General features: G+C 41.9%; 1 protein-coding gene across 3 annotated transcripts in view; it reads right to left on the bottom strand.

Moving 5' to 3' along the window:
• Positions 1–12,087, bottom strand: part of schip1 (schwannomin interacting protein 1) — a 169,726-nt gene that overhangs the window by 3,362 nt on the left and 154,277 nt on the right. For all 3 annotated transcript variants that reach the window (XM_062987497.1, XM_062987495.1, XM_062987496.1), the window contains 4 exons: positions 9,144–9,262; positions 5,790–5,907; positions 3,376–3,573; positions 198–321 (listed from right to left, as the gene is read on the bottom strand). In XM_062987497.1, the coding sequence (XP_062843567.1) occupies positions 198–321; positions 3,376–3,573; positions 5,790–5,907; positions 9,144–9,262 (559 nt within the window). The remainder of the gene's footprint in view (positions 1–197; positions 322–3,375; positions 3,574–5,789; positions 5,908–9,143; positions 9,263–12,087) is intronic.

The following is a 12,087-nucleotide window of genomic DNA, read 5'->3' on the forward strand; positions in this document are numbered from 1 at the left end:
AAATGTCTATGGTTCTGAAATAGGACCCTTTCTCATTTATTTCTGTTCAGTGACCCTATTTTAGATGCTCAAAATATTTGCTATCCCATCTTGACCACACATAATTCATATTTCACAAAACAATGTTTGCTAAGTCTTCTTTTTTTATTATTTGCACACGCAGATCAACAAATCGCATCTGAAAGGTGCACACTTACTTTCGATCTGTGAGTGGAGGTCATTGACGATGACCTGTAGCTGACCCACGGTCATGTCTCGTAAATCTGTGGGCTTTAGACTCCGTTTCATCAAACACTCGCTAATGTGGGGCATGTGGGGAAGCTGTGAACACACAAACACACACCAGAACTTTAGAAAATCCAAAAACTAATACAAATACATTGTCCATGACTGTTTGACATTAAACTTGAACTGATGAACTACATGTTCTGTCATGGATGTAACCAAAGTGTGTAAAACATGAGGTCTAAATCCTAATAAATAAATAACCACATGGGCGAGAGAATACTTCAGAAAACACTTGTCAGTAAACGCGGTTTGGTGCTGCATCTATAAATACGATTCTATAATGCAAAGCGGAAATCGTACATCAAAACATCCAGAAACGACAAATATCCTGAATCCAGGTCTAAAAGATTCTATAAATCAATGCTATTTTTGCTTTTGTTGTGGGTTGCTGTAGGATGAGAACCCCTAGTCTATAGACTTAAATGTTACATAGAAACAAAGTCTATAAGTTATAGGGGAACAACACATCAAACAGTCCCAGCCGGAGTTGTTTTTGTCATAAACCAGCCCAGTTTGGTGATTTCCCCGCTTTCAACACAAACACTAAACATGGTCAAAACTAATGAGCTGAATAATTTATGATTGAGCAAGGAAATCACCAAACTGTACTGGACCTCAGTTTTACATGACCACAGTTCGTTACTGCATCTACATGCTCATACGTACACAATAGGGCCAAAAGTATGTTGAAGCTCCTTTTTATAACGGTGTCCACTGTAATAAAGACATGGATTGATGAGTTTGGTGTGGAGAAACTATAGTGGCCTGAAATGACACATGACCTGCTGCCTCTTTGAGTTTCATGCATTTATCTCAGTCTCTTTTAGTGCCAGCGAGTGGTAACCAGTAGTTAGTCATATTGCATGCTGGGATTTCTCATGCTGTCGAAGGATATAGAATCCCCCTCTTCTTCCCATTCCCTAATTTACCGAACTCATTCTCGTTCTCCTCCCACACTGCTGCGAAGACGAACCCACCTTCCTCTGACTATCTCCTGCTCTTCCTTCCTCAGGAGGTTTGTTTTTGGCTGCTTTCACTACAAAGAAACAGTTTCAGAATGTGTACAGTGTGTGTGTGTGTGTGTGTGTGTGTGTTTGTGTCTGTGTCTATGTGTGAGTAAGGGAAATCTAGTTCTACTTTCTCAGCATGGTTTCGCTTCGAAAGCGACTCCGCGTCACCAGCTACTTCCTGAGTGGCGCGTGTTACTGTTTCACCCTGGAAGGGCACAGCTCAGTCTGTGTACGGTAGCGGAAATGTTGAAAACGAAATCGGAAGGACACCGAAAATCAGCTGGTAGCGAGAAGAGTCTGTGGGTTGGATGATACTGTCCCGAAATGCTTGGTTACTTGACCGTGGACTTTCCTCTGTCATCAGGTCACTGGGGCACCGTGGGTTCCGTCACTGACAGTATGTAATTTTATAACAAGAGTATAATATACCAGGAAAAGAAAAGCTTTACTAAAAGTCCCCCAATAATTTTTTTTTTTTTGCCATATTTTGTCTTTGTATTAATATACCCCTGTACCAATCAAGGCAAACAGATACATAAAATTACATAAAATGGCACTTGGGTGGCACAGCAGTAAATTTACTATTGCTGATATCCAATGGTTTAAATCCCAAGCTGTGCTATCGGCCAATCAGGCGTCCAGTTACACACTTGATCCAATATGTTGGGGAATAGCTTAGGCCGTGTAATGGGTTGGCGTCCTTTCTGGGGTGTGTTAACGCATAGCGCCCATTGATTGTGGTGAAACCGGACTCACCCCAATCCGGACCAGGATAAAACGTATTCATGGTCAAAATTATTAAATCAAATATAAGGTTCCATATCTGTATTTTTGACCCCATCAATTCAAGTCAGCCAATTAGGGGTGCTCGGGTAGTGTTGCAGTAAAAGTATGCAAGCCTACTACTGCTGAGATCTGGGTATCCAGGGTCTGAATCTAAGTGGTGGTACCGGCTGATCGGTTGCCTGCATGGACATAATTGACTAATGTCCGAAAAGCGGGATGGTCGAAACAGCCAAGCCATTGGGAGATGCACTTGTCATTGTGCTTTCAGACATCCGGGCTTAAATGACAATAGATACACTCCAAACTCTTGTGAGAAAAGTGGAGGCTGTCACAGCCCAGGGTTTCGGAATGGAATGTGGTCAGGTGTCCACATATTTTTGGTCATATAGAATTATTTTTAATAAAAACTAAGTAGTTGAATAATTCTGACTTATTTATCAAAGCTCTGTAGATCTTCAGGTACTCACTCGTTACTCTCAGGTACTCATTACTGTATTCGTGACTGATGATGTCATTAAAGGAAGTGATACAGATGAATCGGGACAGAAAGCAGAACTTCTGGGTTGCTCAAACAAGCGCTGCATAAAGACTGAGATCAGCAACGTTTAGGTCTTTTCCCTTAAATCCTGGTGTCGTCCTGCAGCTCTGTGGGTGTGAAGGTGAGGGAAAATCTCCCACCCAGTGTGAAAGCAGTTGAACACATGAAAGTAAAAGAAAAAGACTCCACAGAGATTGGGAATTGTGGCAGAGAGAGGGCTTGGGTAATGTCATGAGAAAAAAAGACAAAAGCTAAAAAAAATATCCCTCCACTGAAGTACCATTTAGATGTGACCGTTTCTTGACATGCAACAGTTGGGTGACGAATAAAAGGAAAAACCAGCATGTGGACCTGGAATAAATTCTGCAAGTATAATAAATTCTACTCTATGCTGTTGTTTGGACTTTTTGGACAACAAGTTAATGTCCAATTAAAGGCACATACAGCGTACGAACAATAATCAACACCAACCGTAAAACATGGCCTGTGAGGGCGCTTGGCGTTCATTTGCCCTTGCTAAGTGAACAGTAAACCTCACTGTTTACCTGAGATTATTCAGGAGAGGTCATGTGTCTGTAAGCTGAAGCTATGCAATTATGAACTGAACCAAAGAAAGATGTCCACTAACATTAAGTTCTGAAGTGCGGTCATTGCTACATAGTTTATTTAGAGTGTTTATTTAGCTGTTGGATCGCTTGGTTCTTTGATTAAAAAAACAATTTTATTATTTTGTGCAATTATGACCGAACTCACCAGGTCTGCCACTGGCGACTTCTTGCGGTTCTGTTTCTCCACCTCCACCTGCATCTTGGCCATCGGTTTGGCCATGGCCAGTGCCATCTTGGCCTCAGCTTGCAGCTTTTTCTGCCTGCTCAGGAAATCCATGTCCTCCAGGGACTCAGAATCTTCTTCGGTGGTGTCCCGGTCGGAATATGAGGAGCTCTGCTTGCTCTGCGGATGAAGAAGAGGTTATGAGTGTAGGTGGATCAAATTAATCAATAGTGGAGGGATAGGATGAGAAATTATCAGACAAGTAGCAGAGTTTTCTAGAAAAAAAAGCTGTGAAAGAAGCTGTTCACTTTCTCAATCCTCGCTCTTGTGTAGACAAAAAGTAAAACCAAACCAAACACTACGCTACTACATATGTAGTACGCACAATGGACATCCAAAACTCTGAACTCTGAACCATGGGCATTATTGTGGAGTTCATCCTACCAGATGACCAGCTGACCAGCGTGACTGGTGCCTTGTGCACAAGCAACATCCATAAAGACATAAAGGTTGGACAAGTTTGGTAAGAAGAAACTTGTGTAAGGTTGAGGTCAGGGCTCTTTGCCTGCCACTGAACACATTTGGGATAAATTGAAATGTCATGTGGGAGTAAGGTCTTCTGGTCTAACATGCTTGTCTAAATGGGCACAAATTCCCACAGACAATAATCATTAGGTAAATCAAAAAATGAAGAACCGCATTTCCACAGACTGGTGTTTCCATAAGAAGGTTTGATCCAGAGCTCAGTACAAACCACCACATTTAATTTAAATGCAAGCTCACTGTGATGCGCCGTCTGACACGGTGCTGTATAATTTATGAGAACTGGAAGCAGAGGATTCTCTGATCAGGACAGACGGGAAACAAGATTAGACAGATGGCCCCGAACACATTTTCGGTTCAGATTTCTCTCTCGTGTGGTAAACCAGTCAGAGAGCTCGTGGTGCAGTGATCCATGTCCAGCTTTGACTAAATATTCACATCCTGTGAGCTCAGCCATCCAGAAAATCTGTACCAAGCCTGTGCTTGTGCCACTATATTCTGTCGGATTCAGAGGAGCTAAATGAACCGAGGAATTCTCTAATATCTGGTTCTTCTCACACACAAATTCACCAACGTGATTTATCTAAAGAATAAAGGATGTACGAACAGTACAATAAAATCATACAACATCTGCATTAACATTCATAGTTTCATCTAAACCAAACCCAGTCAAAAGAACCCAAAATAACATCTAATGAACTGCAGGCTTTGCTTGCCAAAGATCAAGTCAGCATTCGTTTGAGCAAATATGGTTAAAAATTGAAGAGTTGTGAGGTGAAAATCAATGCTAGCTAAGAGAAACCTTAATGACCCCCAAGCCTTTAGAAAAAATGTTTGTTCAGAGTGATGGGTTGAAAGTAAAACCTTTCTGGAAGACATGGGTCCTATTATATCCGTCATAAAGCTAACACAGCATTTCACAAGAAGAGCATCATATTAACAGTCAGTGCTTGAGGTGTAATGGTGTGAGAACGGTGTGCTTTGCTGCTTGATGGCCTGGATGACTTGCTATAATTGATTAAACCATAAACCTCAAGACAGGGGCGCAGCAGGATAATCCGCTAGCACACCAGCGCTGAGGTTCAGAACTCCCAAGTTCGAATCTCGGCTCTGCTACAGGTCGGCTGGCCTCCAGTCGGCTGTGTGGGAAAAGACCGGACTAAGGGGTGGGGTTATCAACGCTGTGTAAGGACCTTGGTTGCCCAGGGTGCCTGTACAGAAAGTGGAGGAGCGCAAACATCGGGGCGTGCCTCTTCATACGTGAAGCCGACCTCACGCGCAAATCCACCAAAGTATGGGTGAGTAAGAAGGGATTGGTGGACTGGTAGTATGTGTCAGGTGTCACCCTCCTCAGACGCCGTCGGGGACCCCAGCAGTGGATTGGGTGCGCTAAATTGGAGAAAATGTGGAGTATGTCTGTGGGAAATGTGCCTATTTAATCTTAACAGAATCTGTAAAGCCTGGCTCTTAGTCGACATTATATGGAAAGGTTTTGCATGAGCTTGTAGAGTGTGTCTGTGGGAACTTGTGCCCATGAAGTCTAAAGAGAATCTGTGAAGCCTGGCTCTAAGTCGACATTCTGATTCATCTCAAATGTGATCAGTGATGATGAGATCATTCATGTCTGTATGGCCCTTGTTTTGTGCACTGTGCGACAGTTATGTTTAGACAGGAAAGGGCCTTTGCAAACTTAATTAACTGATTTTGGACAGCAGGGTGTTGGCAAAGCAATTAGTAGGAGGGGTGTCCATATACTTTTGATCTATGTAGTGTATATGCAAAAGGTATAGAAATGACTTATTACTTATGCCAATGTAAGTGTGTGCATTTTGTGTGTGTGCGTGTGTGTGTACCATGGGGGACAGGGGTGTATCCAGACTGGTCTCTGTCTTGCTGTCATCGGCATCGCTGTCTTTGTCACTTCCACTGTCATTGACGAAGCAGATCTGCAGGTTCATGCCACTTTGTAATCTGTGGGAGAGCCACACACACACACACATGCACACACACTCATTGAGTGCGGTTCTTTTGTGGGTACTGCCCATGTTTCCAATTAACTATGCATCATAACAATATGTGATGTATACAAAGTGTCAAAGTTTCTACTATGTCGTAACTTCACTTAGCGTGTAAGGTGTGTTTTTTAAATGTCACTTCCTGTTCAAAGAGGAAATGAGGGCGCACATGTTCATAAGTCAGATATGAGCATACTATGTGTAAACTACAGTATATTGCTCATATCTGACATATCTAACACATGAAAGTCTTGGAAAAGTAGAGGCTGTTCTAGCTCCAAATTAATGTCTACGCCTTTGCATCTAGGGTAGTTGTAGCCTAGCGGTTAAGGTACTGGACTAGTAATCAAAAGGTCGCTGGTTCAAGCCCCACCACTGCCAGGTTGTCACTGTTGGACCTTTGAGCAAGACGATGCACTGTCACAGTACTGTAAGTCACTGTGGAGCGACAGCTAGATGGCAAAAATGTAAATGTAAATAAATGTCTAACAAGATCGTGCTCAGGTGTCCACATACTTGCGGCCATATAGTGTAAAATCATCCCTTCACTGATGACTCATTTAGGTAATATTGTAGCAGGTTGATTAGTAATAGTGAAATCAGAGACAGCAGTTGGGGACTTGACACGCAGAGGCACACACACAATACAAAAAAGCACTTTCGATGACCAGAAGTATGTGGACACGTGACCGTAAGCTTGTCGGACGTGTTGTTTAAAAACAGTAGCATTAATCTGGTTTTGTGGATTTGTATGTGGACATAATGGAATCCACTTTTCTGGGACGGATTATCACAATATTTTGGAGTGTGCTTGTGGGAATTTGTGCCACAACGTGTTCATGTCCCTTAGAGTTGCAGTTAAGAATATATACTTATATTTACATTTTTATCCAAAGCGAATTACAGTACTGTGACAGTATTTTATCTAAGCAATTGAGGGTTAAGGGCCTTGCTCAAGGGCCAAACAGTGGCAACCTGGCAGTGGCAACCTGGCAGTGGTGGGGCTTGAACCAGCGACCTGTTGATTACTAGTCCAGTACCTTCACCGCTAAGCTACAACTGCCCAGTAGTGGTATATACAAGTAACATGCTGAACAATCTGTACAATCTGGTCACAAACTGTGGTTTACAAGATGTTACATAAAGCCTCCACAAGGGGGCGTTTGTGTACAAGTTCATTTCGTGTTTATGAACCTGTTAAAAATAGATAATTTAATTATTATTATTTTTCTCTACGGCCTGTTTTCTTTGGCTCACGACCCACCTAAGGGTTGTGACCCAGGGTTTGAAAAATGTGTTAATATTATTAGAAGAGGAAATGACTTGGCTTGTCTGTAGAAGCCATGGCGTATAAATGTGTGTGTGTGTGTGTGTGTGTGTGACCCGTGTGTGAGCTGCTTCTCTTTTGGGAACAGTGTCTATGCCGGGATCTGCACACGCGTGGGGAAGTCCTCCTCTTTGTTCTTCGAGAGAGACCACTCGACTTCCTGTTTTTCTCATACAGAGGACGCAGCACATTGAGGTTTATACTGGGAAAACTGAAACCGACTGGGTCGGGACCTTTTCCCTCCTTTTCTCTGCCTCATGTGACACCACTCGCTCACTAAAAGCTGGAACGAGCTCATCTTTAGCCACAAAAAGCCCGAGCACGTAGTCTGTTTACCTTCGGACGGCTGAAGTCCCCAAATCAGTGTGACTTACAGGAAACGTTGGGTTGCGACTTGTAAAATCAGACTGCACACTAGAAAGTGACCTTCACTGGCGTGACTCATTTAGGTAATATCGCAGCAGGATGGTTTGCTACAATGAAAACAGTGACAGTAGTTAAGAGACAGTAATTTAGTTTCTGTGAAGGGGACAATTGGGGGTTCATTGGTTGGAGTGAAAAAATGGAGTGACATTTCAATTGAATTCCCAATTGGGCTCTGAAAACCATGAGCATATGGACCTGCCCCCTCTTTGTAGCTATAACTAATATTTAATAAATAAAATATTTTGGAATCTGTGCCCTTCATCTAAATAAACTTTTGTAAGATTGTGGGCCAAAAGGGCTTTTTTAGATTAGAGCTCTGTCCAGGTCCCTGGAGAACCTCTAGAAAAACTGATCGAGACATGAAACTTGCTTTGTGCTCAGGAATACAGTCATGTTGGAACAGGAAGGGGCCTTCCCCAATCTCTAACATTTCTTTATAAATAAATGAATAACAGTGAAATTTAGAAAAAAGCCCCTTTTGCAAACACTTACAATCACATACTCATTTATTCCTCATTAATATATTTACAGCTACGGCCATATGGCTTAGCAGGAGCGCGGATTACAGTATCATGCCCATTATGGCATGCCATTACTGGCTGACGATGGGGACATGAAGGTGTAAATCCCTCATCACTTATTGTAAGCAACAGTCCCTTTGCCTTAAGGCTAGACTCAGTCACGGACAGGTATTGTGGTGTAACACCCCTCGTATGAGAGTATGACTGGGCCTGATACATGGATCTACACTGGATTTTTATAGCTGTTCCCAACTGTGTTGATAATTCGATTGTCTAAAATCTATTTTTCACACAAGTATTCAGACCATTCATTCAGTTTAGTGTAGACACCCCGTTGGCAGCAATTACAGTTTCAAGTCTTCTTGGATAAGCCCTACAATTTCTGAACACCTGGATTTGGGTGGTTTATCCCATGCTTCATGGCAGAACGTCTCTCTTCTGTGGTTAGACCTGGCGATAGCAGTTCAGAGACACTCGCCTTGCAGGCTGACAGATGTTTAAAGGGCATAAAGTTTGTGCTAAAGAAACTATACATTCCACTTTTCTGTAGAACATTTTTGAGAGAATGTGAGGTCATCTGTCCAAGAGCTGCAGCTTAGGCAAAAGTGGCTTATGCTGCAGAACTATGATTCAGTACATGAAAACACATTCAAATTCACATTCAAATGGCTGAAAATAAAACAAATGTAGTTTTGGAGTGGCTTGCTTAAACATGAGGGCTGAAATTCCTCAACAGTGACGTGAAATAGTTTTCAAACTATAAAAAGTGTTTAGGTGCAGATGCTGCTGTTAAATGTGATGCAACGAGTTACACAGAGAGCTTTTTTTTTTTACGGATGATTATTGGTGTTCCTTAAATGGCCTCCTGTTTACAAAATGTGTTGTGTAAATATTTTCCCCATTGTTATTTATACTGACCGTGAGGAGAGACTGGGTTTGCCACTCTTGCTGCAGCTGGTATAAATGCCAGGCCCATCGTCGAAGAAACTGCCCAGTGCCAGCTTCTGTCTGATGGACTCTCGCTCATTCTTTTGGGCCTGAAAAAAATCACAGAGAAGAAAATGAAACTTGTTGTTATAGAGCAGGTGGATTCTAAAAGTTTACATGCATTTTTCCGCCGACTAGTGGACACATTAGGAACTACACACTGCATTTTATTGTTTTTCATGTAAGTCTGCTGGAAATGGGATTTTAAAGAAACTAGGGTGCACACATAATATCTACAACAAAAATAGAACCATTTAAGTCTAGGTCTTGTGTCCTGCTGGCTAAAAACGGAATTTGAGTGTTAACACAAATTTCCTCTCATGTTGTAAAGGCTGAAATCAAAGTGCAGTCCTTTCATTGGAAATCGGGTGTTAAGAACCAGCCCATATGCACACTGCATCGGAGGAGATGTTTGATTAGCTGTACAGTGTGTATTGATCTGTGCCATATTGTGCTGTAACAGATACGATCGGCTCAGCGTGTAAACAATCTAGCAGTCGGACCCACAGGAAGCCGTCGAGATGTTGGATTTAATGATGAAGCGAAGCTTTTCACAGATAGACTCATGAAAATAGAACCTCCCTGTGGCCTCGCTCTTCACATTTCTTTCTCAGAAACCAAATGACTGTAAAAAAAATCATGAATCATGTGATCATATGCATACAAAACAATTTCTCAATTATTCTGAGTCATAAAGTTACATTTGAACTTGATCTAATAAGGCTTCTAGATGTTTAATGGTACAGATTAGCTTGGGAAACTTTAACAGAACCCTAACAGCCAAGTTTTAGTCAACTGGTTCATTTGCACCTTGTTTGGATTTGATTTAGTTAATGACCAAATCCAAGACCATGAACAGCCAAGGTGGGGTCAAGACCAAATCAGAGCGAGTCTCAACTAAGAAATGCCAGTGGAAAACGTATGTACACACTGGACCATGACACTCCATTTCTAAACCACTGGTATTAATATGGACTTGGTCCTCCCTTGTGGACTCTACTCTTATGGTAAAGCTTTCCACAGGATTTTGGATTGCAGTGCAAGTAAGTTATATAATGCTAATTTCATTCGAGCAGGCAGCCAGTTTGCTGTTCTTTTAAAAATGACAAAACAGATGTCTGGCAACATCATTTATCTTGCTATGTCACTGCAATTTGTATAAAAAGTACAGTCAGCTTAAGAGTTATTGCCCCCCTTAAGCTTGGGAGCTGAGAATTGTTCACTGACACACGTAAACGAAATTCTGTAGTCACATAAAAAACAAAATCTGCCAATAAGAATGCTTTATCTGACCATTTAGACTTAGACTTGGATTTTTCTATACTGATACTTTCTACACTAATGTATCACTATAATGACTACTGAGTATTGATTGGGTGACACTGTAATGTTGATACTTTACAGTCTCGGGTCATTTAATTGATCCTGAGCTTGTGTAACTATCTATGAATCCCTTTCAGACACAGAAACAAACTATACAAACAGTGATAAATGATTTTTAAAAGCCTGTCAACAGCACTACACACCTGAACTACCACCACCAGATTCCAATTTTCCAACAGTTTGGGAAGATTAATTTCCATTCCTGAATACGTGTGTGTGTGTTCTTGTGCATAAAGTGAAGGCCATAAAGACATAGATTGATTTGTTGGATGTGGTGGACATCAGAACGCTTTTCAAACGAACTGGGATAATGATTGCGAGCCAGGTCTTCCCAACCAACCAACATCAGTGCCTGAACACTAGTACTTCTTGGACAGAGGGGGCACTGGGCATAAATTCCCAAAGACACTAATTTAAATGTAAATTAGGATGTCCAGTAAGCTCCTGGACAGGTGTCCACATACTTTTGGCTACATAAATATAACGTAAAAATTTGTCAGCATTTTTATTAATCATTCGCTTATCCGTTGCAGTTCTGTCTGTCTCCAGCAGGGCGCAGTGTTGCTCTCTTAATAGTTTGCTATATAAGACGTTTAGGCGTTCACATCGACTGAAGGTTGCGTTTCCATCTACAAGGCATCTAGCTAACAGAAAGTGGTAACACATGGTACAATTTAGCAATTAAAATCCTACCATGGTTCTGCCATCTTCTATTTAGCATGTTATAAAAGATTGGGCAGCGCTGGCAGGTCCATAATAATGCCCTTAGTTTTGGAACTGAATGTCCAACAAGCTAATGGTCACGTGTCCACATACATTTGACCATACAGTGTATTTACATGTAACACACCTATTAGAAACAAAGTGGGTGGGTTGGCAACCCCACCATCCCCACAGCTCTCCCACACACACAGCATTGGTGGGAGAGATGTGTTAGTGCAGTAACCATTATAGCCGTCACCATAAAAACATCTGACGGGTGAGCTAAACGACACAAGCAGGTGTGAGTGTGGGCGCAAACAACAAATGGAAAAGGGTCAGTGACCCTGATCACCACACACACACACAGACACCTTCCTGTGCTAAACCAACACTGGATTCGGGCCAGCGCAGAGCTGCAATGTGGCGGATGGGGTCAATCAGGCTCTCAAGGGCATGATGGTACCATTAAATTAGCATTCAGGAAATGCTAACAGTTGTCATTCGCTTGATCCGCTGATCCACTATGATCCATATAGCAAAAACACTATAAAGTCAAAAGTATTTGGACACCTGACCATGAGCTTGTTGGACATCCCATTTAAAAAACAAATGCTATTAAAATAAAGTGATCTCTGTGTGGTCTTTTCAGCTATAACAACAGCCACTCTTCTGAGAAGACTTCTCACAAGACTTGGAAGTACGTCTGTGGGAATTTGTGTCTATTTAGTCAAAAGTTAATTTGTATGGCTGGGCACTGATGGCCAGGAAAGACTCAGTTGATGTTCCAGTT

The sequence above is a fragment of the Trichomycterus rosablanca genome, chromosome 25, assembly GCF_030014385.1.
Source record: "Trichomycterus rosablanca isolate fTriRos1 chromosome 25, fTriRos1.hap1, whole genome shotgun sequence".
Classification (NCBI taxonomy): domain Eukaryota; kingdom Metazoa; phylum Chordata; class Actinopteri; order Siluriformes; family Trichomycteridae; genus Trichomycterus; species Trichomycterus rosablanca.